We start from the raw sequence: 27,867 nt of genomic DNA on the forward strand, positions 1-27,867 counted from the left end.
TGCCTCATCCCCAAGTCCAAGTTGCAGATATGTCATTCACCCCTGAGCTGGATGATGAGCCAGTTTTCGCATCTGCTATTGTCAATGGTCATCAAGTTAAGGCTTTGCTGGACACAGGGAGTGTCACATCTCTTATTAAACGTGACTTCGTGCCTCTTGGTAGCCTTGACTACAGCCATGCCACCACCATCCGATGTGTGCATGGGGATGATAGACAATATCCGGTGGCTGATATGACAGTTAATGTTGATGATCAAGCTTTCTTACTCAGAGTGGGAGTTCTTGAGAACTTACCTCATGACATGCTTCTAGGAACAGATTTACCCATTCTGTATGATCTCATTCATCAGGCTCGTCAACAACGACTTGAAACCTTTTGTTCAGCCTCTTGCAGTCATGGGTCTTTTCCAGCTCTTACTGTTCTCAAGCAACCAAGCAAGGTCTAGAACCCCTTCCTGACTTGGACCCTGCTTTATTTCAAGGTGGTCACAAGGGGCCTCGGAAAGGCAGAAGCCAACGTCGCCTTGAGAAAAACAGAGGTGCTCCTCTCCCAGCTGATGTCCCTGTTTTGGAAACTACCAAGGAATGGCAGGTACCAGAGAACATTAGAGAGCTACAGAGAGCTGACCCTTCTCTGACCCCTTTGTTCGCGAAGGTTGAAAAGGCTCCTTCCCGTCCTGGCCATAATGAGCGATATGTGGTGGAAGATGGAATACTGTATGTGGCAAATGAACCAGAAAATCGTTTGGTGGTTCCTGTCAGCTGCAGGCCACTTGTACTACGTCTTTCCCATTCCATCCCCTGGGCAGGGCATCTAGGCCAAGACAAAACTCTTGCACGGGTCAAAGCTCGATTCTTTTGGCCTTTAATGCTTAAGGATGTTATGGAGTATTGTCAAACCTGTCCTGAGTGTCAGAAAACGTCTCCTAAGCGACCTGAGAGAGTCCCTCTTCTTCCTCTACCAGTCATTAACACCCCTTTCCAACGGATTGCCATGGACATTGTTGGGCCCCTTGAGAAAAGCAGTGCTGGTCATGAGTATATCCTTGTTCTCTGCGATTATGCCACTCGCTTCCCAGAGGCCTTCCGACTAAGGAGTATCAAGACTCCTCAGATAATTAAAGCCCTTATCCAACTGTTTTCACGGGTGGGTATCCCTGATGAGATCATAACAGATCAGGGTACCAATTTCAATTCACAGCTCATGAAGCAGCTTCACAAACAGCTTGGCATTACTGGCATCCGGACAACCCCATATCATCCACAGACTGACGGGCTAGTGGAGCGTTTTAATCAAACATTGAAGTCAATGCTCCGGAAGTTCGTGGCGGACACCGGAAAGGACTGGGATAAATGGCTCCCTTTTGTCCTTTTTGCATACCGAGAGGTACCACAAGCCTCTACGGGGTTCTCTCCGTTTGAGCTTCTTTATGGGTTTCCTGTTCAAGGACCTTTGGACCTCTTAAAGAAGTCATGGGAGTCCAAACAGCCCTTATCACAAAGTGTCCTTTCATATGTACTGCAGATGCGAGATCGCTTGGAACAATACAGAGCCGAGGCTAGAGACAATCTGGCAAAATGCCAAGTGAAACAAAAGACCTGGTATGACCAGAAGGCATGAAACAGAGAATTTCAACCAGGTCAAAAGTGCTACTGCTGCTTCCAAGTACAAGTAACAAACTCTTAGCCCAATGGCAAGGCCCATACGCCATCATTCGACAAGTCGGCCCTGTGACTTATGAGGTATCTCACCCAGATAAAGGAAAGGCCTCCCAAGTGTACCATGTCAATCTCCTTAAAGAGTGGAAGGAGAGAAAATGCACTCCCAAGGAGGCTAAGGCAAGAGAGGCACTCACCTCATATAATGGCAGCTTGATGGAGAATGTAATGTTGGCACGAAGTGAGGACTGAGGATGAGGTAGAAGACACAGATCTCTCCATGCTCACTACCACTCAGCAGGCTGACCTCAGTCACTTGCCTGAAAGGCAGGCTTTTGAACTCACCCAGGTATGGGAAGAGTACCCAGTATTGTTTAGTGGGAAACCGGGGAAAACTCACCTCATCGAGCATGTGATTCATTTAAAGGATTCCAACCCTATCCGGCAGCGACCCTACCGGGTACCAGAGAGACTGGTAGACCCCCTCAACCAGGAGATTCAAATCATGCTGGATCTTGGAGTGATTGAACCATCAAACAGTGAATGGTGTAGTCCTATCGTCCTTGTTCCAAAAAAGGATACAACGCTGAGGATTTGTAATGATCAGAGGAAATTAAATGCAGTATCAAAGTTTGATGCTTATCCAATGCCACGAATTGATGAACTGCTCGAATGACTGGGCAGAGCTGTATATATCACCACGATGGACCTCTGTAAGGGATACTGGCAGGTACCCCTAGAGAAGGAATCAAGAGAGTACACTGCCTTCCGCACCCCTACAGGTCTCTATCAGTACACTGTAATGCCTTTTGGACTTCATGGAGCACCTGCAACTTTCCAGCGATTGATGGATCAAGTTCTACAAGGATGTGAGCAGTTCAGTGCTGCATATCTCGATGATGTGGTGGTCTTTAGCACTTCATGGGAAGACCACCTGTCCCATATGAGACAAGTGCTGGGAAAGATTCATTCTGCAGGTCTTACACTCAACAAGCAGAAATGTACCTGGGCTAAAAATGAGGTTCACTACCTGGGATACCACCTTGGAAATGGAGAAATCCGTCCTCAAGTGGACAAGGTGGAAGCCATCAGAGAAAGCCCCAGACCTCGAACCAAGAAACAGGTTCGATCTTTCTTGGACTTGCTGGATGGTACAGGAGATTCATACCTCACTTTTCTACCATTGCTGCTCCCCTTGTAAACTTGACTACAAAAACAGCTTCTAATCCAGTGAAGTGGACTGCAGAGTGTGAGGCAGCATTCCTCCAACTCAAAACTCTTCTCTGTTCTTCTCCCATTCTAAGCCCTGACTTCACACAACGCTTTCTTGTTCAAGTTGATGCTTCTGGTGTGGGTCTTGGAGCGGTTCTAGCACAAGGAACAGAAGGGGAAGAACAGCCGGTTCTGTATTTGAGCCGTAAATTGCACCCAAGAGAGACAAGGTATTCTGCCATTGAGAAGGAATGCCTCGCCATTAAGTGGGCATTGGATAGCCTTCGATATTATCTCCTGGGAAGGACCTTTGACCTTGAGACTGACCATAGGGCACTGAGCTGGATCAACTCTATGAGGGACAAAAACTCAAGAGTCACAAGGTGGTATCTGGCCCTCCAACCCTACAGCTTCCACATCCAACACAAAGCCAGAAAGGCAAACCTGCTGGCTGATTACCTGTCCCATCTGCCAGAGCTGGCTGTCGCTGGAGAGGAGGAAAGTAATGTGACCATGTGCTCCAACATGGCCCCTGCAGCTCTGACACATTAAACATAAAACAAAGGATATTCAAACAACTTGTGTTTGTGTGGTGTCCCTGAGGGTGCACACTCAGGGTTACCAAACTCAACAATATTTAACACCTAGCTTGAAATATCACCTTTGTTTAACAGTCATTTCTCCACACAACAGCCACACCATTACCTGGATTACTTCCTGGATTTCTAAAGGGCCGTGGGCCGGATTTGCACTGCTTAAATAGTGAACTGATTGTGAACTGACTGCATTGACTGGTTACACCTGCACTATGGAGGTGTGTAGATGGACCAAACCAAGTGACAAAGCAACTTTAAAAGACAATAATGGACATTAATGGTTAATGTTAAAATGGATCCCTGTGTTAAAAACATATGAATTGTGTACAAACAATATTAAAAGTGTGAACAGAGGATGACCTCGACTACAGTTAAAAAAATACACAGATAATGTTATATTAAAATGGATGGTGCTGGTAGGCGGGGTTATGGAGTATAAAAACAGCGTACCACCATCCCAGTTCATTGAGTCCTGCTAAAGAGGTGCTGTGAGGAGCTCTCAACATCTTCCTTCGAAGGCAATCCAGGATTTGTCCCCTGTTTTGTTACTTTTGATGTTGGGAAAATAAATCACCCTGCACCTTGCCTCAGTGTGTGCTTGTCATCCTTTGTTGACCTATGTGATGAGTCTGGTTCTAGTGATGGTTACACTTCCCTCACCTAAGTCATAGGTGTGACAAATGGTATGAAGTGAATTACTGGGTATGTTATCAGTGACACTGGGCTTTGTGGCTCCGGGATAAAAGCGGATGATGCTAACCTGTTTTGTTTTTTTTTTGCCAGGTTCGATGATATTGATTTTTCTGCTTCACATGAGAATATTCTCTCCTCCCTTATGCATAGCAGTTCTGAGGACTGTAGTCAGTCTGTAGGCAGCGGGCCCTGAATGTGTTCATTCACAGTAGTATAAGGGGACCAGCTTTGCGCGTGCGTGTGAAATGCGCGTGCACGTGAGACGTGCGTGCGTGCGTGCGTGCACGTGAACCCCCCCTACACCCGCCCCTCCCCCACCCCACCCCCTTGGCTAATCAAAAGCCCCTCCCGTCATATGAAATCCTGCTCTCATTGGTTAAACATAGCGCCTCCTTCTGGGGGGGCTGGTTTCCAATGAAACCCTAACTATTGGCTAATCAAAAGCCCCTCCTTGCGCCCCTGCACCGGAAAAATGTCGACAGGTGTTGATTCATCACCTCGCCGGAAAGTAGCGACAAGTGTTGATTCAACACCTCACCTAGCCCAGACCACTGCGCATGGCGCCGGGATGTCCGAGATCAGAGGAATTAAGAATGCACGGATGTTTTTACAACGACCCCCCTGCTGTGCAGCATCTGTTCGGTGTAATAAATGTTCAGACATGTCCGGGCAAAACACGAGAAGAAAGTACAGTAGCCAATCATACAGCAAGGCTAGACCAACAACCAATCAGGGTTTTATGATGTGTGTCGTGTTTGTTTTATTGTTTTACCCAAATGTATAAAAATCCCAGTGAAACAAGCAGAGGATCTTTTTAGTTACCTGTTACACAGCCACTTTGGAATTGTCGCACGTCCCAACAACATCAAGAAGATGGAGAACAAGAACGGATTTTATGTCACGTTACCGAGTAATGCATCGCTACACGTGTATCCTAATAACAAGATATGGCGCTACCGAACAAAATTAGCAAAACCGATCGTTCTGAGCGAACCGTACGAGGTGGGGGTTATTGAACTTCAGTACCCTAGGGTGTGGTCAACGTTCCCTGCTTCTGACGCGGACGTGTTAATATACGATAGTAAAACCAACCAGACAGCCACTATAACACTGTTTGCCGGGTTTTACGACTCCATTCCCAGAATACTAAAAGAATTTAATGCTAAATGCATCGGTAACCCGATAACATCGCGCTTAGGTCTTCAATATAACAACATTACAAATCACGTTCATTTTTCGGGAGGAGAAGGATATAAGGTGACGTTCCACGGGAAACTGGCCGAAATATTGGGTTTTAAGCCCGGTGAGCCGTTTGAGATACCGGTGACCCCTATTTTTAAGAAAATCTACGCCTCTCCTCACCCCGCAGATATTTTTGGGGGAGTTTATAATATATACGTTTACAGCGATATTGTTGATTATCAGCTAGTGGGAGACAGCCACGCGCTCCTCCGATGTATAAATATAACGCCGGAGGTAGGTCGTATGCCCACTCTGACATATGACAAGCCACACTATACATCGCTCTCCAAATCTGTCATTGACGATATCGAGATATCGTTAAAAAACGATCAAAACCAGTATATACCATTCACGTACGGAAAAGTGATTGTTAAACTACACTTTAGACCTGTGAAGCAGTATTTCTAGACCTGAGAAAATGGCCTACACACCATAGGGGCGTGACGATGCCCGATATATGACATATTACATGAACCAAGCGGGTGGCGAATTACCTGGATTTATAGGTTCAAGTACACAATACGGTAACGGTTTAGGCGGCATATTTCGAAGCTTGCTTAGAATGGCTGTACCGTTATTTAAAAAAGGATTCAGCATCGCCAAGCCACATTTAAAAAATGCAGCTGTAAACATTGTAGGGGATATGGCGTCCAACATTGCCAGAAGCGCTGTATCGAGACGACAGGAAGGAAACGGGTTGATGGTGATCAGAAAAAGACCGTCCAAAAGACCCCCCTCATCGAGGGGTCGCAGCTCCGGCAGGTCCAAAAGCGTAAACGACCGTCAAAGTGACACGACGCATCAGAAAGAAGTCGGCCACCAAGAGAAGCACAACTTCCAAAAGACGCGCAGTGATTCTGCGTAAAGACATATTCTAGTCTGAGAAGAAAACAACATCAACAGCCATGGCACTCATACACAACCAGTCGGAAGAATGTGTGAAGACGGAGCTGGATCTGTTCACAGTGCCGTACACACAGACATCCATTGAAAAATCTACATTTGTCGAAATACCCCCGGTTTTGGCATTACGGGATGCCGGGCCTCTGGAATTTTTTATATCGGCCTGCGAGGATTACATTGATCTAAACGATACCTACCTGTACATGCGCGCGAGAATCACGAACCCGATGGTACCGATTTGGCCCAAGCCGCAGATGTGGGTTTTGTAAATTACCCGGGTGTACGTTATTCGCAGGTGGATATCATGTTAGGAGACAGGCTTATAACCCAATCTTCCAACACATACCCGTACCGAGGGATAATCGAGTGTTTAATCAACTACGGAAAGGACACCTTGGATACGCAGTTTAGCAGCGGCCTGTTTTGTAAAGACACAGCAGACCACATGAATGCTGCCTCCATAACCGGAGATAACGAAGGCCCTAGCCGAAAGAGGCGATACACCGTCAACAGTCGCACTGTGGAATTAATAGCACCGATACACTCCGATTTGTTTTTCAGGAAAAGTTATTGCTAACGGTATAGACATTTCCTAAAATTTATTCGATCAAAGGACGAGTTTGCCTTAATGACTCGCGCAAAATAATCAATACGCCGTGAAGATCGACGCCAGCTTATTTGTGAAAAAGGTGGCCGTGGCACCTGCCGTTAGATTGGCTCATAGCAGGCACTGCAGCACACTAACGCTAAATACGCTATTGACAGAGTGGCTCTGAAAACATTTTCCATACCTGCAGGAACAAGAGTGTGCAACCAGGAAAATCTTTACATGGGACAAATCCCCAAATTCGTCATCATAGGCTTTGTTGACCATGAGGCATATTCGGGGAGCTATAACCGGAACCCCTTCTGTTTTCAGCATTACGATACAGAGTTTATTAGCTTGTACGCAGACGGGCAGTCTCACCCTGCAAAGCCCTTTCAGCCACTATTTCAGAGAGGCCAGTATGTGAGAGAGTATTTCCAGCTGGTACAGACTACAGGACGTCATTTAAAAGACAGGTCTCTGGCCATATCACGTAATGATTTCGGGAATGGTTACACGTTATTTTGCTTCAATCTGGAACCTGACGACGGTCGTGCAGGGAATGTATCACTGATTAAAAGTGGTAATGTGAGGTTGGAAGTCCGTTTCAGAGTACCTCTACAGCGCACCGTTAACCTCGTGTGTTATGCTGTTTACGATTCTGTTATCGAAATATCAAACAAGAGACAAGTACTTTTGGATTATTACTAAAAGAAGAAGCGGTATCAGCCATGAACACTATAGAGCTGACCGGCATCCTCAATAAAAGAATCATTAACGGACAAATTTTTAGGAGTCCTGGCATGCGACCAACTGTCAAACCATAAAGGCACAGCGTTCCCGCCATGCTGGTTGTGAATACACACCCCTCAAACATGCCCGGTGAACACTGGCTCGCTATTTATATTACGAAACAGAAGCATGGATATTTTTTTGATAGTTTTGGAAACCCTCCCGACAGCGACAAATTTCCATCGGAGATATACAGATACCTCGTTGAAAACTGTGCAGACGTGTATTATTCCCAGAGGTTCAGAACAACTACTCTACAGCCTGTGGACAGCATTGTGTCTTTTTTCTGTGTCATATACAAAGAGGAATTCCTTTTACAAGAATGTTAAACATGTATAGTGCTAATCTGGCACGCAATGATGCTATGGTGTGCAAGTTTGTAAACAAAATACAGCCCTCTGTATGTCGTGGATATAATTTCACATGTGTACAGTGCAGCAACATGCTGTGTGACTGTGAATAATTCTAATAAATAAAGAGAGAGAAAGCATGATCCGCCAGTTCAGACATTCCATTTATTTAACACATTTGTAGAATACATTCATTTGGTCAAGAATTTAATAATAGTAATAATGAAAAATAAAAATACATTCAATTGATCAAGAGTTATAAACAAAAATACATTCAATAGGTCAAGAATTTAATAATAGTAATGATGAAAAACGATGGTACATTCAATAGGTCAAGGGTTAAAACAAAAATACATTCATATGGTCAAGAGATAAAACAAAAATACATTAAATTGGTCAAAAGTTAAAAAAAAAACCAAAAACACATTCAAACGACATTCAATAGTAAATATTAAAAAAATAAAGAAATCAGAACAAATGTAACAAAATTACACACACACACACCCTTTTATTATTATTAAAAATCCTCCCACTGTGAAGTGTTTAGTCTGTGAGGTAGTGAACGTGTTGAAGCAGGTGTCCTTAGTGGGGCGCTAAAGCACCCCGGTGAGCCTATTACCGACCGTTTTTTCCCCTTGCTTTTATGGGATGAAAACTAGGGCGTCTCAATTCTTTTATACTCAGCTATATCCCCACGCACCTGTTTGTTAGGGATGGCCATTAAAGGTATGTTTAAATGGGCTAGGGTTTTTAGGAACACGTCCCACCCCAGTGGTCTAGAAATGTCTGAAATATTGTGTGATGCAGTGACACTTTTCACCAGGTCATACAAATGAGTACCGTGGAGGGGACGGCCGTTAACAACAATTTCAGCGTTGTCTGTCCAGGATAAAACATGCTTTGAGCGGGTAATTGCATCTAGAATGTATTCAGCATTTCTCTGACTTCTTTTAGGAATGTGTTTTAACACACCCTCTAAAACCGTGTCCTTTTTATGCCCATCATCATCATCATCATCATCAGGTCTGCGGTCCTCTGGTCTAATTTCGTTATCAGGCATTGCCAGGGTCAGTACAGTTTTTTCACGCTCACCCTGTCTCACCAATGCCAAATAACGCTGCAGTACTTGAGAGTATTTTTTGGCCTTTTCATATACGTCTGTGTCCGGTAGTTTCAATATGTCAGACATGGCTCGGTCAAGGTCGTTTTGTACTACCTGTCTTATGCTTGCAGTGTTTTGGTCCTGATGCTGCTGCTGCTGCTGCTGCTGTTTTAACATGTCAAGCTGATGCTGAGGAACCAAAAACATCTTCTGTGCATGCTCCATATTCTTCTTTCTTAACCTCTGCTTATCAGGCTTGTGATAAATGGTATAGCTGCTCCAAGTAGTGGTAGTAAAACCCGCCGCTCTGGTTAATCCTCTTTTCTTATTTAAATGTTTAACATTTTTGTCTGCAACCAGTCTGATGATGCCTCTCTTCTTTTTTAACTGAGAGTACTGTTTTTCTGTCAAAGGGATGTTACCTCTCAACACATTTAAAGCTATTTCACAGAGTGCATCAATAAAGTCTGCGCTAGCGCCACACACAATGACCCTTCTCATACCCGGCGTTGCTTTATATAACAACTCCAACATGGCTAGATTCCTCTGCACGCGTGACGACATTATTTAGCCCTTTGTTTGTTTTTAGGCATATAAACAACCTGCTGATTTGACAACAAAGCGGTTCTGAGCCTCAAGTGGTCTGGAGTGACAGCTTTATAATCTATGAGGAGATACCCGTATGCGGAACTAGTGGCGTCAGTAAACGCCTCTAAAAATATTTAGTGTTTCCGGAAACATCTGTTTGCACAGGAGTGTAAACTGATATTTATCCATAGGGTTTTTGAACAAGACAAGGTAGTTTGTGTTTAAACTAATGGTTCTGCTAGCCTTGCCGTGTATAAACAAATTTTGAACCAGATATATACAGCTGAGATTTCTATGGTGGACATATTTGGTGAATACATTCTGAACTTCTATATTGTCACTTGCGTCATTCATTAAATCGTCTATAACGAGTAGATTAGTCTTGTCCGGGGGTAATAGCTCGTCACACAGGGAATCAGGTAACCCTTTAACAAAGTTGATGTCTCTTAATTTAAGGAGTTGGTCATATAAAGGTTGCCAGCATGAGTATACGTAGACCAAATTATCAATGTTATGTGAAATAACTGTAGATGCATTTTCAATAAGACCCTTGACAAAATATGTCTTCCCACAATTTGAGGGACCACTCACCACCAAACTAAACGGATGCTGCAGTCTTGAGTCAAAAGAGATGTTAGTAGCCATAAGGTAGCGTGCTGTAGTCTGACAGGACTCTGCGCTTGTTATACACAACCTTGACTTTTTTGTGTACTACGTCATTTTTAAGATGAAACTTCTTTTTATCACGTCTGATGGTTTCCGCCTCTGTGATCACATGCATCTGAGTGTTCTGATTGGTCACAAAGGACTGGACCAACCCCTTAAGCGACTCGTGGGTGAGCACTGCTGCATTTTTGGCGTTAAGTGTGACACCCTTGCACTTGACCTGCGTTTTACCAAGTTTTGTGCAGTAGGCGTAACACTTTGGACCCCCAGACACAAACTCTGTGATATAATCTTCCTCTGGGAGCCCGCACATCACCGTCATTGATCTCGTCCGTTAAGTCACCCAAGTATGAGCCTAGAGGGGAACCCAATCACCTGGGCGGACGTGAAAATGGCGCTGTCCGTGTCACAGTACAGCACACGCTCCTGCAGCCTGTCCAACAAGTCATACAGCATCAGCCTAGCATAGGCGGTGGTCATAGCCCCTATGAACACATTCACATCATTCACTCTGGACGCCTTACCATCTGCGTGACACCACTGGACAATGGCCACGTCATCGGATATAAACCCAAACTGACGCACGTCATAATGGTCGCTGAACATGAGCTGCGTGAATCTCTCCGGTTCTGTAATTAACTCGCAGGAGGGCATGTTACTCCGCATGCTGAATCTGCCCCACAATGAGTTCAGGAGAAGCTTGTTACAATTCCTGACTGCCTTGTTGACACAGATTTTGTCAGCATCGAGTAAAATCCTCCTTTTCATGGTAGTCACGTATGTACTGGGCTTTCTCTGCAGGAGTAATGACCTGCCGTGGGTAGCCTGACGCCTCCTGCTTACACTTCAAAAACGTCTTGACATATTCCTTGAACAAGGTGTCTGTCTTGTTTGGGAAATGCCACACTTCATCAATGCAGACAATCAGGTACCCCTTCTCGACAGCTTTCTGAAGTTCAAACGAGACCCACACACCTGACAGCTGTCGCTGGCGTCAGTATGCGCACAGACACTGGTCTGGTTTAACTCCGCAGCACACCTGCCACACAACGGAAACATGAGCCTTTTGTGACACCTGTAGGGCAGTGCAGGTGGTACAGACCTCTGGGAGGAAGCACGGTACACTTTACAAACCCGAAATAGTTTTCTACCGGACCAAAATCTCGGTGGATAATTTGAGGTGTCCAACCGGGTATTGTTTTTTTGACTGTACAGTAGGATACAGGCTTGTGAAATCGTAGTATCTGATTTTCTCATCTGCGTTATCAGCCTTGTGGTACATCTTGATGGCGTTTGTACGCCCTCCAAAAAGGGCTTGTCGTGGGTCGAGGCGTTCTTTGAGCCTGCAAGTGTTGAGGTGCGCCTGAACAGATGGGTCTGAACGTTTTAGCGCCTCCCACTCACATTCCCACATCACCACCACACGCAGACCATGCACACTTTTCAACGCTGATATTTTTCACAGAATGAGTGGTACAGACTGCCATAGGTTTTTTTGTGACAGGATTCACTTCGGTCTGGACGCAACACTTGACACATCCGTGAAAAAAGCATCCCGCAAACTCGTAGCATGTGTTTGTGGCCCTGTTATACCCATCCACAAAAAACTGCCCAAATTGTTGCTCACCGTGGTTCAAAGCGTGTCTAATCTCGGAGCCTTCTACCCTGGCCACATATTCCAGCCACTGCATAGACACCTCAGAATAGGTTTTATTCTGCCGTGTGTATGCGCCTTCATACGTGAGGGCAAGGGTGTCTTTGGGTAGAAAACGCGTTTTGAAAACGCCCATGCAACTCGACGCCAGTGTCGTGAACGCGAACGGGTCGAGGTCTGTGCACCTGATAAATGTCTCATGATAAATTAGACAGGCCTTGGCACTTCTACATCATTAACACAGTAGTGGCGAATTTCTGTCTGGAAATCAAAGGTTTTATCACGGACGGTGTCATAACAGATCATGAACATATGCTTGTCGCTGTCAGACCTGGTGTTCTACCCGTAATAAGAGGGTCGGGTATTTCCCCACATAGTACTCGTTCGCCCTGGTGTTGAACTTGTGCGGAAAATACCCTTCTCCATGTCCTCAAAACCCATGGCAGCCGGTGTCCTGGATAAACGCATGGGTAGAAAGCTGAAAGAATCGATCCAGCGTTGCTGGAACGCCTTGTCATACATCAGGATGACCCTACTGCCACGCATGGTTACTGTGGGAGGGATCCCCTGTTGCACAAAATATTCCAGCAGTATGTAATTATCAAACCCAGAGGCGTTGTGTGCAATAAATGTGTACCCCTTATATTTTGGCTGCCGGTACCGTTTACCAAACGTGTCAACGCATTTCAGGGTGTTGAAACAAAATTTGTTTCCCTCTGTGTCCATAGCACACACAAAGTTTGCTTCGTGCTTGCCCTCGTGATAACGTGTCTCAAAATCAAAAAATATGTATTTTGTGTGTGGGTTTTGTTTTTTCAGCGGCTGGATAAAACATTGGTGTACAGCATCGCTCTCATTTAGGGCCTCGCCGCAGTGTGTACACTTTGGTGGCTTGCATTTATGCTGCGTTCTTGCCGCATTGTAGGTTTTACCACACTCTTCACAATATTTCACTTTGTCACACGGCGCTGCGTCATGTTTAGAGTGAGGGGTGTTTATGCTGATTATAGCAGTGTCTGGACTTGCAGATTCGTTTACACCCTGTACATTTTACAGTGGCCCCTGTGTGCATGTGACACTGTGTATAACAAACATTGCAGAGGTATTTACAAACGTGCTTAAACGGTTCTGTGTATGAACCGTAACAGTAGTCACACACATAGGTCCCGCCAAAGAAACCGGTTTTATTTACAATCAGGTAATAATGGTCATTGTGCAGGTACATCCACACAGTGCTGGCGTGTACAGCGTCATGGGTTTTGTAACACTGTAGGTGTTTACGCCCTGAACCATGGTGGAATACTACGATTTTTATGTTTAAGTGATGTTCAAATTTTGTGATATCAGAGAGCGACACCTTGTGGGTTTCATCAAATCCTACAGCGCTATGCAGTTGTTTAGCATACTGCATTTTATCAGTGGCAGACAAGCTTTCATTAACAAAATGGGCGAGACAAAGAGAGAAACAAAGACTGTTCTGAGAACCGTCGTTTTCAGGGTTATACAGGTGCCTTCCCTTCTTAGATAAAATTTCATCATAAGGGACGCTTCCTAGCCTCAGTCTAGAACCACCACCACTACTACCCCGTGCCACGGTCACAACAAACTCCAGATCATCATCTGTCAGCGACGTGTCATTACTCTGCACAACTTGAGAGACCACCTCCAAAAACTCATCAGCGTTATATGCGTTGTCAGAGCTTAAAACAGCTTGCACATCGCTGGCTAGAGATGGTCCTCTCAAAACCACATTTAATACACTACCTGCAGGAGAGTCCTCTAAGGCTGCACCAATCACGCATGACAACCTCTCTCTAACACCGTCAATTGCCTGGGTGATGTTATCAAGACTAACGTCTCTGAAATCGACCCTCTGGCGAAATTCGGCAGCGTTGAATCTAGGTATGTCACGGACACGCAACTGTGCACCGCCTGTACTGGTAGATGGAACAGCAGGTGTTCCTTCTACCGGATTTCCTGCGCCGTGTTGACAGACCATAGAGTTACTCACAGAACCGACAGCAGCATGTTCAGCACAGACCCCGCGATCACTCACATTCACACCAGAGACACTCAAGGCCCCAGAACTGCCAGCAGCATGCACAGCAGAGACCCCGCGATCACACACATTCACACAAGAGACACTCACGGCCGCAGAACTGATAGCAGCATGCTCAGCAGAGGCTCCATTATCACGCACACATTCACACGAGAGACACTCACAGTCCCAGAACTGACAGCAGCGGCATGGTGATGCTATATTATCGTTGTCACTGTTGTTATTATTAACACCGATTTCTACAATAACATCAGCATAAGATGTAGCAGGAGTAGCAGCAACACCAGAACCTGAACCACAAGCGAGTGATGGTGATGACGCTGATGATGATGGGCATAAAATTCTGTCTCTTAAAAACAGTGCTGTTCTCTTCTCTATCCCCCGCATTCTTTTTATAATGTATCTGGACCAGCGCATAACACTGCTGTGGCTAGCCAGTACATCTGGTCCAGAGGGTGTGTTAAAACGTTCCCTAACTGTACCTGTCAAAGCACGCCGCCTCTGTAGTGCACTGGGACGAATCGACATTATCAGTAAAATGTGTGCTTTCGTCATCTGTGTCATAACGACCATCCCGACCTGGGTGCTCATTCATTTTTAACATTTTCCTCGGTGGTGCCATTATCTACGTTTACTTAACAATGTGCTCCTGTTTTTCTATACAGTGCGTCTACTAGGTTATTTATTGATGTTGTGATTGTGTGCTGTAATTCAATTAAGGTGCCGCTCTGTTTAAGCAAATGTATCTGTGTATTAAGGGCTCTGTAGCGTCGCTCGTTAGTTTTAGTGCTCCTAATCAGGTTTCGCGCTCGCTTGCCAGGAGGAGGTATCGCGTCTCGGCAAATCTTTTCTGACGCTGTTCGCGCTGATTAGCCTAGCCTGATGCCTGCACCTGATTTTGAGCAATGCGTTCTCTCTTGCTAGAACAGCCACTGGGGTGGGAGAATCAGAGGTGAGACAGGGTCGGTAATAGGCTGAGGAGGGGTAGGCGGCTGCTGGGTGGAGGGCGGGGACGTATGGCTCAATACACTCTCAACATCAGCATCAACAACTACACCTACACCTACTGGATGAGGCAGGGGGTGAGGGATAGGCCGAGGAGGGCTGGAGGGATGGCTTGGATACGCATCAACAAACACTACACTCTCATCAACATCAACAACAACACCTACTGGAGGAGGCAGGGGAAAAGGGATAGGCTGAGGCGGGCTGGAGGCCTGGCCTGGATGTGCATCAATAAATGCTATGCTCTCCTCCTCACCGTTTTCAACAACAACGTCAGCAAAAACACTGGGAGGGGGAGGATATGAAGCGGGTATAGGTGATAATGTCAGTAAGTCGGGTAAAGTTACTGTGTCTGTAATCACCAGTACTGTCTAACAGATCATCAAAATCTGGAATATAGTCAGCACCTCTTAATAATGTGGGGATTGTGGGGAGATTCCCCACACACACACACCTCTCCCCGCTGCGGGAGCAGAAGCAGCACCAGTATCAGCAACGCCAGCCTTCACAGGTGTACTCGTAGAAAATAGATCTTTGCTTACTTCGTGCTGATGCTGTAGGCTGGTGTTTTGTGGTGGGGAGAGCGACTCCTGCTGACTCCACAAAGCCTCTGTAGATATTCCCACGTTAAATAGCCGCCGGTGCGGAGGAGGAGGAGGAGATGGCCCGTGTTCCTCACTGATCGATGCCCTCTCACGCTGCTGGGCGTCCGCTGTTCCGCCGACTTCCTCTCGACCGTTAGGAAACGAGTTCACAGACTCCCCGACCTCCTCCTCGAATGTGCCGTTGAAGCACTCCTCAACAGCCGTTGGAGCCGATTCTACACCGCCCGATCCTAGTGCGCTCCCCGCTTCACCCGCAGATAATCCCTGGACAACCAGTAACGCAGCTACCGCGGCGCTTGTTTCTTGCGTGGCCGTCAGCTCAGGCGGTTGAGCACTGTTTATTAAAAAAAATACAACATTAACGTTATCATTATTATTAATATTATTATCATTATTAGGCTGCTATTATTATTATTATTAGTATTATTATTATTATTATTATTAAATAACGACGTGTCTTACGTGAGAAATCCTTGTCCTGACGGTGTAACCCTCTGGAAATTTTCAGCCGGGTAGTCCTGGTGAATCGCCCAGGCACTGTTATGGAAAAAAAAAAAACAAACAAAGCGATATGTTAGCAGTATTCTGTATCCGACACATATTAACATAATATTCATATAAAGTAGCGTTAAAACATTGTGTCTTACGTGTTAAACCCGCTAGAAAACTGATTGAGGGGTCTCAGTGGCCTGCGCTGTGCACTGTGGAGAAAGAGGAGGTAAAACAGATGTTTGCAATGATGCATAAGCATTCCCCATTAATGATAAATAAAATATAAAAAAACAGTCTTACGGTATAAAATCTCTAGCAGCAGCAGAGGCTGGAGGGTCTGTTCTGCGCCTTTTCAACGAAAGTGGCGTCTTTGTGCTGCAGCTGGAAAGTAATACCATTTATTTAGCTTAGTAACACACTCTTTAAAATAATAATAATAAAATACATTCATTAGATCAAGATTTAAAACGAAAATACATTCGTTAGATTTAGAATTTAATAACAGTAATAATGAAAATAAGTAATCACACACTATCACACACACACACACACACACACGCACGCACGCACACTACGAAATGATATGTTAACTTACGGCTGCTGCAGCGGGGTGCAGGGGCACGGTTTTCAACTCCGGAATCGTCAGCAGCTGTACCTAATGAGAAATACTTTTTTTTTTGTAGTTGTTGTTTTTAGAATGTTTTTTTCTGAGAAAAATTAAGTATCTAGAGAGCTATGTTATCCAATATAGTTTAGGCACGCTTACCGTTAATTGAGGCCATTGTCCGCAGTAAAAGCTGTAGAAAAGGGTCCGCTGTGTTTCACGCAACCTAGACTTTTTTTTTTAAAAAAGATCCTCTGCTTGTTTCACTGGGATTTTTATACATTTGGGTAAAACAATAAAACAAACACGACACACATCATAAAACCCTGATTGGTTGTTGGTCTAGCCTTGCTGTATGATTGGCTACTGTACTTTCTTCTCGTGTTTTGCCCGGACATGTCTGAACATTTATTACACGAACAGATGCTGCACAGCAGGGGGTCGTTGTAAAAACATCCGTGCATTCTTAATTCCTCTGATCTCGGACATCCCGGCGCCATGCGCAGTGGTCTGGGCTAGGTGAGGTGTTGAATCAACACTTGTCGCTACTTTCCGGCGAGGTGACGAATCAACACCTGTCGACATTTTTCCGGTGCAGGGGCGCAAGGAGGGGCTTTTGATTAGCCAATAGTTAGGGTTTCATTGGAAACCAGCCCCCTCAGAAGGAGGCGCTATGTTTAACCAATGAGAGCAGGATTTCATATGACGGGAGGGGCTTTTGATTAGCCAATAGTTAGGGTTTCATTGGAAACCAGCCCCCCCAGAAGGAGGCGCTATGTTTAACCAATGAGAGCAGGATTTCATATGACGGGAGGGGCTTTTGATTAGCCAATAGTTAGGGTTTCATTGGAAACCAGCCCCCCAGAAGGAGGCGCTATGTTTAACCAATGAGAGCAGGATTTCATATGACGGGAGGGGCTTTTGATTAGCCAATAGTTGGGGTTTCATTGGAAACCAGCCCCCCAGAAGGAGGCGCTATGTTTAACCAATGAGAGCTGGATTTCATATGATGGTGTGGGGGGGGGGGGGGGGGGGAAGAACCGGTAGGGGGGGGGGGGGGGGGGGGGGGGGTGGGGGAGGGGCGGGTGTGTGTGTGTGTGGGGGGGGGGTTCACGTGCACGCACGCACGCACGTATCACGTGCACGCGCATTTCACATGCACGCGCAAAGCTGGTCCCCTTATACTACTATTCACACACCTTAAAGGAATGTGCCGACCAGCTGTGCGTAGTTCTCCATTTACTGTTTTCACTGTCTCTGTCCTCTGCTAAAATCACAGTTATGTGGAAAACTTCTTGCCTTGTCCCCATTCCCAAGAAAGCCAGTGTGTCCTGTGACCTTGCCAACCTGAGACCTATAACCCTGACATCGCACATTATGAAGTGCTTTGAGAGAGTTGACTTGGATCACCTGACTAGGCAGGTGTCAGTCTTTCAGGATCCTTTGCAATTTGCCTACAGGAGAGGCATGGGGGTTGATGATGCTATTCTTTTTATGCTTCATAACATCTACTGTCACCTTGAAACTACTGCCAGCTCTGTTAGGATTTTGTTTTTTGACTTTTCTAGTGCTTTTAATATGATACAGCCACACATTTTAGCTAACAAATTAATTAATTTTAAATTGCATAACTGCACAGTTGCATGGATTTTAGATTACCTTTTGTTTCAACCTCAGTATGTTAGGCTTGGCAATAATTTGTCAGATACCATTTTAACTAACACAGGAGCACCGCAGGGCACTGTTTTAACCCCTTTTTTATTCTCCCTCTATACCGCTGATTACAGACATAGACTGCCGGCTTGCTTGATACAAAAATTTTCGGATTACACTGCCCTTGTCGGTTTGCTTAACCAAGGCAATGACATGGCTTATAGAAAGGAAGCCCAGACTTTTGCCAGTTGGTGTGACTCCAATTTCCTAAAACTAAATGTAGGGAAGACTAAAGAACTTATTATTGACTTTAGGAGGAAAAAAGAGGAGGTCCTACCTATGATAATTAATGGTGAGCAGATTGAAACTGCTCTGGTGTCCACCTCGATTGCAAGTTAAACTGGAAAAAAAGTAGTGAGGTCGTAGTGAAGAAGGCTCAGTCTAGGCTTTTCTTTCTCAGAAAACTGAGATCCTTTGACATTAGCACAAGGCTCCTGGATGTCTTTTATCAAGGTATCCTGGCTAGTGTCCTGTTTTATGCTGTACTTTGCTGGGGGGGCAGCATATCTGTGGATGACGAGAACAGGATCAATAAAATTATCAAGCGATCTGGTTCTGTTATTGGTCTAACTCCAGAGTCTCTTGATGTCATCGTGGAGAAGATAACTGGATCAAAATTAAGAGTGGTTTTGTTTCATGAAAATCATCCACTGCACAATGTATTTAAGGGACTTAGAAGCTCATTCAGTGAGGGACTTGTCATGCCTTAGTGCTCAACTTAACGTCTGAGAAGGTCCTTCGTTCCTTCAGCAGTTAAATATTTTAATAAACACTTTTAGATATGACCTGCTGCACAGCAGCATACCTGTGTACTGTATTTGCTGGCGGTTCTTATTTATTTATTGAATTGTTTTTATTTATTTATATCTTCCATTTGGTGCTGTTTCCTTATTGTATTTCTATCCCCTAGCTTTTAATCATGTCCTTAGTGGCTTTTAATCACGTTTCTAACTCCGTTTTTAAGGGCCTCACTATATTTATTGTTGTGTTTTGTGATGTTTGTTGGCTGCTTGTTTTTTGACCTGGTGGTAAATCAGTTTCCCTGTGGGGATTAATAAAGCTAATCTATCTATCTATGTATTACTGGGAAAGTGTACAGTCTTTACTGGCATCACAGTGTCCCTACAGATGTTTTTATAATCTGTTAGAATATCCACCCTCCTGTCCATGTCCATGTTGTTGTCCTGTGGCTCCAGTAGTACAGTCCAGTCTGTACTCTTCAAAACAGTCCTTGAGCGACTCACTGGTCTCCAGAGACCACCTCCTGACTGAGCGGGTGGTAACAGGCAACTTTATTACACAGGGTTTGTTTGTAGGAGACCATCACCTCTGATCTGCAAAGAGGTGATGGGGTAGAGGCACTGTAGGCGTCCTTGGCATTTCCATAAAACAAAACAAATCGTCTACATACTGAACAAACCAGTCAGATGGGAGGACAGAGTAGTGTTGTTAAAATCCCCCATTATTGCAATGAATGCACTAGAGTGCTGGGTCTGAATCCTAGCAATAGTATCATAGATGGCATCACATGCCACTGCCATTGCTGCCCGGTGTGAAATGCAAACAATAATGGTGACAATGTCTGAAAACTCTGTGGTACATAATACGGTCTAATACTGACAATATCCTGACAGCAGATCTTGTCCTTCATTGTGACATGGCTAGGATGACACCATTTATTGTTCACAAGCAGGGATGGACAGTATTTCTATTACTTGTATTTAAAATATGTATTTCAATTACATTTGAGTACTTTGCCCATCATGTTTTGTATTTGATAAGGCCAGTAAAAAGCAAATGTAATTTGTAACAAAATACTTTTGAGTGGAGTAATTTTGTATTTAAAATACTCAAAATACTTTCTCCACAAATCAAAAAACAAAAATAATAGGCTACACATTATTATAATATTGGATGTAACAATATTTTTTACTTTTTTAAAAAATATATATTTTTATCTATATGTTTTTTTTAAACTTGGGCCATTCAATGTGCCCTTCAATGACCAAGTGGTCTGTTTTACTGGACTATGCATAACACAGGAAATTGTATGTTGTTGTGGTTGATGCTTGGGATGAGTATGCTACAAATGAATTGCCCCACGTGGGATCAATAAAGTTGTCTGAATCTAAATCTGAATCAGTTACAGTGCAGTTACTTGTGGTCTCTAATTGCAGCATGTAAATTTTGAGCATTTTTGGTCAAGGACTTTTTGAGTTATTCACAAAAAGATTTGAATCGGTTAGTATAGCACCACCTATGGACAAATCGTGGGCATTCTTTCTGGTATAGTTACTCATGGTCTCTAGTTGCAGTTTTGGAGTTATTCACGAAAAGCTTTGTGGACCCACCGACCGACCAACCGACCGACAGAGTGACCTATAGAGCTGCGGGTCGCTGCTAAAAAGAAAAAGAAGAAAAGTATTTTCTGTATTTGAAAATACAAAATACATGTATTTGATTTTGATACATTTTCTGGCTCCAGTATTTTGTATTTTATTTTGATACATTTATTTGAGGGGTATTTTGTATTTTATATCAAAATACATTTTGATGTATTTTTGCCCATCTCTGTCTACTTTGTAATGTTTCATTTACATATTGTCATGCAGCATTTGGAGAATATTTCTCCTACCTCTTTGTTTTTCCACTGTTTCCTAAACTATAAAGCACCTTAAAAATCCTCCTCCCTAGGCCTACTCTTAATCGTGTTTTATCTTAGGAGCTCTCTTTAGGACTAAGATGCTCTGTGAATAACTTTTATCTTTACCCGGATCTAGTCTTAATTTTATACATTATACACTGTGCAGTGGATGATTTTCATGAAACAAAACCACTCTTAATTTTGACCCAATTCTCTTCTCCACGATGACATCAAACTCATTTTAAAAATTTGGTATATAGGCTCCATATTTTTTTCAGTTGGAGAATGTAAGAGTCACTTTTGATAAAAGAATATTAGAATGTTAAAAAAAAAACCATTATTCTTTTCCATAGATTTTTTTTTTTTTTTTTGTCAAAGCTACATGTGGTTTGCCACAAAGTTGTATGCTAATGGAGAGGAACTGTTGTCTTGCTGAGAGGTAGGATTTGAACCACGGTAAGGGAGTACCAGTTACACCAAACAGAGTTTCTAACTAGTTCAGCGGAAGATTATGGCACACTGCATCAAATGAATTGGCACCTGTTTATTAAAACATTAAAAAATACCGACATAAAATACATAATAGTTCCCAAATTTTTGCACCCATATTCCCTAACTTCACATGTTGTTCCCTTGTACCTATTAATATGTACTGTACTTGTTCACTGTGTGTTGTAAATTGGGAAATTATACACTCTGTTACAAGCTTGTGGACACCTATTTCCCTCAGTGCCAGATATTTCTCTCAGGAGTGAATGTTGGACTTACATTCATCATGTCAACACAAACAACTCCAAATAAATGTTAATGTTGCTCGGTGGCTGCTGAAAGTGTAAATAGGCAACAGTCTGCTAACATGTTACTAATGTCAACATTAAGGTGATAAAATATCAATGTTTTGTTTACAGCTTGTTTCTACTGCCCCCAAGTGGCCGGAAATTCAAGTCATACTTATATGTTTTGATGTTTCCTACAGCATAAAAATGGAAGCTACCTGTATTGGGTTCATTGCTGAGCTGTAACCCCCTGACCCATAGAAATCCTCTCCTCACTTACAAAGCTCTAAAAAGTCAGACTCCATCATATCTTAGAGAGCTCATATTACCCTATCATCCCAATGGGACACTGCTCTCCAAATATGAAGGGTTAGTTCTTTTTTTGTTTTTTGTTTTTTTTTTGTTTTTTGAAAGATGCGCCAGTTAGAGTGGCAGCAAGTCTGAGTAGCTCCTGTTTTTAAGTCATGTTTGTGTGTGATTTTTCCTTTTTTAATGATTGTTAATCTTTCCAATGTGATTAGTAAACGTTGTACACGAGGGACACTCTTCTGGCTCTGAGAAGATCCACTTACATGAGTTAGACATTCGATACCGCCTGAACTGGGGAAGCCGATCAGACGCTGCAGAGCAGGAGCTAAGCTAAAGGCTAGGAGGAGATACAAGCCTTTCCTGCCGTCGGTCCTTATGGGGTATGTCAATTCGCTATTCAAGTGTGATGAGCTGCTGGCACTGGTGAGGAGCTGACAACTCTACAGGGAGTTCAGTCTCATGTGATTCACGGAGACATGGGTGAATGACAACGTGCCTGTGAATCTACCTGGCTTCTCTACTGTGCGTGTGGACAGGGATGTGAAGGGGAGCTGCAAAAACAAAGGTGGAGGATTCATCTTGCTTGTGAACAGAGATGGCAAAAATACATCAAAATGTATTGTAATATAAAATACAAAAAAAAATACAAAAAATACTGGTGCCAGAAAATGTATCAAAATCAAATACATGTATTTTGTATTTTCAAATACAGAAAATACTTTTCTTCTTTTTCTTTTTAGCAGCGACCCGCAGCTCTATAGGTCACTCTGTCGGTCGGTCGGTGAATCCACAAAGCTTTTCGTGAATAACTCCAAAACTGCAACTAGAGACCATGAGTAACTATACCAGAAAGAATGCCCACGATTTGTCCATAGGTGGTGCTATACTAACCGATTCAAATCTTTTTGTGAATAACTCAAAAAGTCCTTGACCAAAAATGCTCAAAATTTACATGCTGCAATTAGAGACCACAAGTAACTGCACTGTAACTGATTCAGATTTAGATTCAGACAACTTTATTGATCCCACGTGGGGCAATTCATTTGTAGCATACTCATCCCAAGCATCAACCACAACAACATACAATTTCCTATGTTATGCATAGTCCAGTAAAACAGACCACTTGGTCATTGAAGGGCACATTGAATGGCCCAAGTTTAAAAAAACATATAGATAAAAATATATAATTTTTAAAAAAGGTAAAAAATATTGTTACATCCAATATTATAATAATGTGTAGCCTATTATTTTTGTTTTTTGATTTGTGGAGAAAGTATTTTGAGTATTTTAAATACAAAATTACTCCACTCAAAAGTATTATGTTACAAATTACATTTGCTTTTTATCGGCCTTATCAAATACAAAACATGATGGGCAAAGTACTCAAATGTAATTGAAATACGTATTTTAAATACAAGTAATAGAAATACTGTCCATCCCTGCTTGTGAACAATAAATGGTGTCATCCTAGCCATGTCACAATGAAGGACAAGATCTGCTGTCAGGATATTGTCAGTGTTAGACCGTATTATGTACCACAGAGTTTTCAGACATTGTCACCATTATTGTTTGCATTTCACACCGGGCAGCAATGGCAGTGGCATGTGACGCCATCTATGATACTATTGCTAGGATTCAGACCCAGCACTCTAGTGCATTCATTGCAATAACGGGGGATTTTAACACCACTACTCTGTCTTCCCATCTGACTGGTTTGTTCAGTATGTAGACGATTTGTTTTATTTTATGGAAATGCCTACAGTGCCTCTACCCCACCACCTCTTTGCAGATCAGAGGTGATGGTCTCTGTCCAGCCTACTGTGTAATAAAGTTGCCTGTTACCACCCGCTCAGTCAGGAGGTGGTCCCTCGAGACCAGTGAGTCTCTCAGGGACTGTTTTGAAGAGTACAGACTGGACTGTACTACTGGAGCCACAGGACAACATGGACATGGACAGGAGGGTGGATATTCTAACAGGTCATATAATCATCTGTAGGGACACTGTGATGCCAGTAAAAAATATATATAAAAAAAATAATAAAAAATATTGTTACATCCAATATTATCAGAATGTGTAGCCTATTATGTTTGTTTTTGATTTGTGGAGAAATTATTTTGAGTATTTTAAATACAAAATTACTCCACTCAAAAGTATTTTGTTACAAATTACATTTGCTTTTTATCGGCCTTATCAAATACAAATTACAAAATACTCAAATGTAATTGAAATATGTATTTTAAATACAAGTAATAAAAATACTGCCCATCCCTGAAAGTAGATCATGCAGGAATAATGTCTGTGGTCGATCTCTTTAGGGATATGCACGCATTGCCCATCAAACGAAATAATGCTATTACGCCAGAGATGAAATGATCACAGTAACAATAAATGGTGTCATCCTAGCCATGTCACGATGAAGAGATGAAATGAGATGAAATGATCACAGTACTAAGATATTTGGAAACTGGAAAAATGTGGGGCGGCACGGTGGTGTGGTGGTTAGCACTCTCGCCTCACAGCAAGAGGGTTGCCGGTTCGATCCCGGGCGTGGGAGCCCTTCTATGCGGAGTTTGCATGTTCTCCCCGTGTCAGCGTGGGTTCTCTCCGGGCACTCCGGCTTCCTCCCACAGTCCAAAAGACATGCAGATTTGGGGACTAGGTTAATTGGAGACTCTAAAATTGTCCGTAGGTGTGAATGTGAGCGTGAATGGTTGTTTGTCTCTATGTGTCAGCCCTGCGATAGTCTGGCGACCTGTCCAGGGTGTACCCTGCCTCTCGCCCGATGTAGCTGGGATAGGCTCCAGCCCCCCCGCGACCCTCAAGAGGATGAAGCGGTTAGAAGATGAATGAATGAATGAATGAATGAATGAATGAATGGAAAAATGTGACAGTGCAACAGTGATAACTTTCATCTGTCTTAACCTTCCAATAGCAAAGTGATCACACAAGAAATGATAACACTTTCAGTCTCATATTGTGATGCAGTTCATTTCATTTCCACTGGGTGTCCACACCTAGCAGGCTCACAAAAGGGCATGTCTATGACAGCCAATCACATCTGTGAATGCATCATACCTAGCACCGGGGTCAACCACACCTTCTCACTGACGTAAAAGGCTGAAACCAAATGTCCAGACTTCACCGACGCATTCACGGGAGGTCCGGGAGTGCTTAGGGCTATCCAAAGCTACAATTCATCCAGTCCACAAGGGGCCTCAAGCGGACTTCCTGCAGACTGCCAGAGAGTCTTCAGCAGACTTCACTGATTTAATAACCCACAATTCATTGCAATACGGACGTGATGTTGTGGGTTTTTCAGCTGCTGAAAAACGAAATCTTATGAATGTGTAAAAACATGTATTGATATTTAGGCCTTTTCAGATGTTACTTGAATTGTGAAGGCCAGAAATAGTGTTCAACAACATCATGATACAAAAATATGTATAAGTAAATGCTGTAGAGGTAATGAAAATACATTTTATTATTTCCTCCTATCAAGCTGTTTTGCAAAAGAGCAAAAGAAGGTCTTTTAATTTTTTATTCAGTTATAGTCCTGTCCTGTTATTCAATTATAGTCCTGTCCTTTTTTCTTTCTTTTTTACAAACATTCTGTTTTTGAACACATGTAGCCTGTTGTTGTTGTTATCTGCAGGAACAGATGAGTAGGCACTGTTCATCAGTTTATATGACATATATATGAATATGACAGCAGCGATAGTTGAAAGTTTCTACAGCAACAAGTAAAACAATCTTGAGGGCTGTCTATCAGCCACTTGCAGTCTCTGCCCTCGCAGACTTTACGTGATGATGGTAAATACATCACACAACTGAGGTCCGCAAGGTCTCAATCTGCAAGTCCAGAGGGTGGACATTTGGATTCAGCCAAAGTTTCTGTCCCTTTCTTAATCAGAGTTACTCTGACACCTTTCCTAAATCACTCCTAAGCTCGGATTCCTTATTAAAAATGTTTAGGCTAAGTTAGGAGCTCTCTGAGAGTGTTCTTAGAATGTTTGTGAATATGGCCTCTGATTTTTGTTACCATTTCTATTTTTAAAACAAATGCCATCATTATATTACAATTTATTCACATTGCATACCTATAAAGGAAGGCCATTTTAGTGAGACACAGCACCCCACTGTGCCAATGCAGGGGGCCCTGGCAAAAAACACAGGGTCATCTGAGGGTAACAAAGCTGAACCTACCTCACTTTTGTAACAAAACAATACTACTTAATTTTGCAACTTGTATTTGCCAGTCAAACATGCAAGTGAACATTCCTGGCAGAGTACATTGTAGCAAGAACAACATAGTTTTTTCGTTTATCTCAAAATTATTACGCAGAGGGGAATGGAACTGTAGATGGATTTTATCAATACAGGCACTGAGGAACCCCATCCTTTGCACAATCACTCCATTCAGTCTGAACAGCCATTTACCCTAAAATAATTCTGAGGCTGTTGATACAGGTATGACTTTGAGAAAGTCTAGTGTGACGACTGCTTGTCAACAGGTTAAACTTGTTGTTGTCTCTTTTCCCAGGTATGGAGGGGATAGAGTGCTCCCTGCCTCTGGACGGGCGTCGTATTCCTCTAAGTTTGTTGTCTGAAGATAGTTTTCGGGAGTGCCGTGGTACCCTCACCCTCACTGACTACCTCATCGTCATCTTCTCTGGTATCTCCGTCTCAGTGGCAGCCATCGTGGCCAGCTTCTTCCTCGCTTCCACAGTACACTGCTTCCAGCGTCTTAGCAAAGGCAGCGAAGGAGATGAGGAGGAAGGCAATGACTGATGGGCAAAGGGAGAGGGTAAATGGATTACATCAGACACAGGTGTTTAATTTAACACTCTTGCTCAGAACTTGACAAAACATGAAAGAAAGTAGAGATGGTGGCAGATGGTAGTGTTAAGGCATCAAAAGAAAAAGCTTCATCAAGAAAGCACTTACCATGTGAAATCCAAGCTCATACTCCAAGCTTTTTTAAAAATCAAGGACTGGTTTGGGAAAAATCAGAGGGCTTGAATCTCTGTGCGCAGGTATTGCATTCACTGAATGTAGCAATTTCTACTACTGTGTACAGTCCTGACTCTACAGACACTGGTCAGTGCAATGGATTTTTGTTAAAAAAAAAAAAGAAAAAAAAAAGAAGAGCTGTAGTATTGCACAGCAATCGTGGCATTCTTGAAAAATGTATGCAGTACTCATCATTAAGACGGAGATTGGTAAATACATTCTAGATGCACGGGGGTAGGGACGAATATGGATTGTAGTGTTTGGATTATAAGGAACCAAAGATTGGCAAGCACTGCAGGGGAAATAAAGATTGTGTCTCTGACAGCTGGTGCACAGACGGTTCAGTTAACACACAGTCCTTTACTGTTGGCCTAATACAGGTCTTCACAGCTCTGACAATATATAACCAACCCAAAAAGAAACCATGACTTATGTCAGGATCAGACTACAGGGTATAAAAGAATGCATGACTTCATTTCTGTCTTCTCCATTTTTTCATTTGTGCTCATAGGAGCACTTTGTGCTCCAATGGTCCAACATCACAGAACACATTACAGAAGCTGTCAAATTAGACAAGGCAAAAAAAAAAATCTAGCATGCTAGGCT

At 43.3% G+C, this 27,867-nt stretch overlaps 1 protein-coding gene across 1 annotated transcript in view; it reads left to right on the plus strand.

Annotated features, from left to right (window-relative positions):
* The window catches only part of lrrc38a (leucine rich repeat containing 38a), a 54,724-nt gene extending 27,685 nt beyond the window's left edge, over nt 1-27,039 (plus strand). Inside the window, exon 2 of the mRNA XM_049581762.1 lies at nt 26,792-27,039. Within this exon, the coding sequence (XP_049437719.1) occupies nt 26,792-27,039 (248 nt within the window). The remainder of the gene's footprint in view (nt 1-26,791) is intronic.
* The last annotated feature ends 828 nt before the right edge of the window (nt 27,040-27,867 follow it).

This window comes from Epinephelus fuscoguttatus, linkage group LG7, assembly GCF_011397635.1.
Source record: "Epinephelus fuscoguttatus linkage group LG7, E.fuscoguttatus.final_Chr_v1".
In the NCBI taxonomy this organism is placed as follows: domain Eukaryota; kingdom Metazoa; phylum Chordata; class Actinopteri; order Perciformes; family Serranidae; genus Epinephelus; species Epinephelus fuscoguttatus.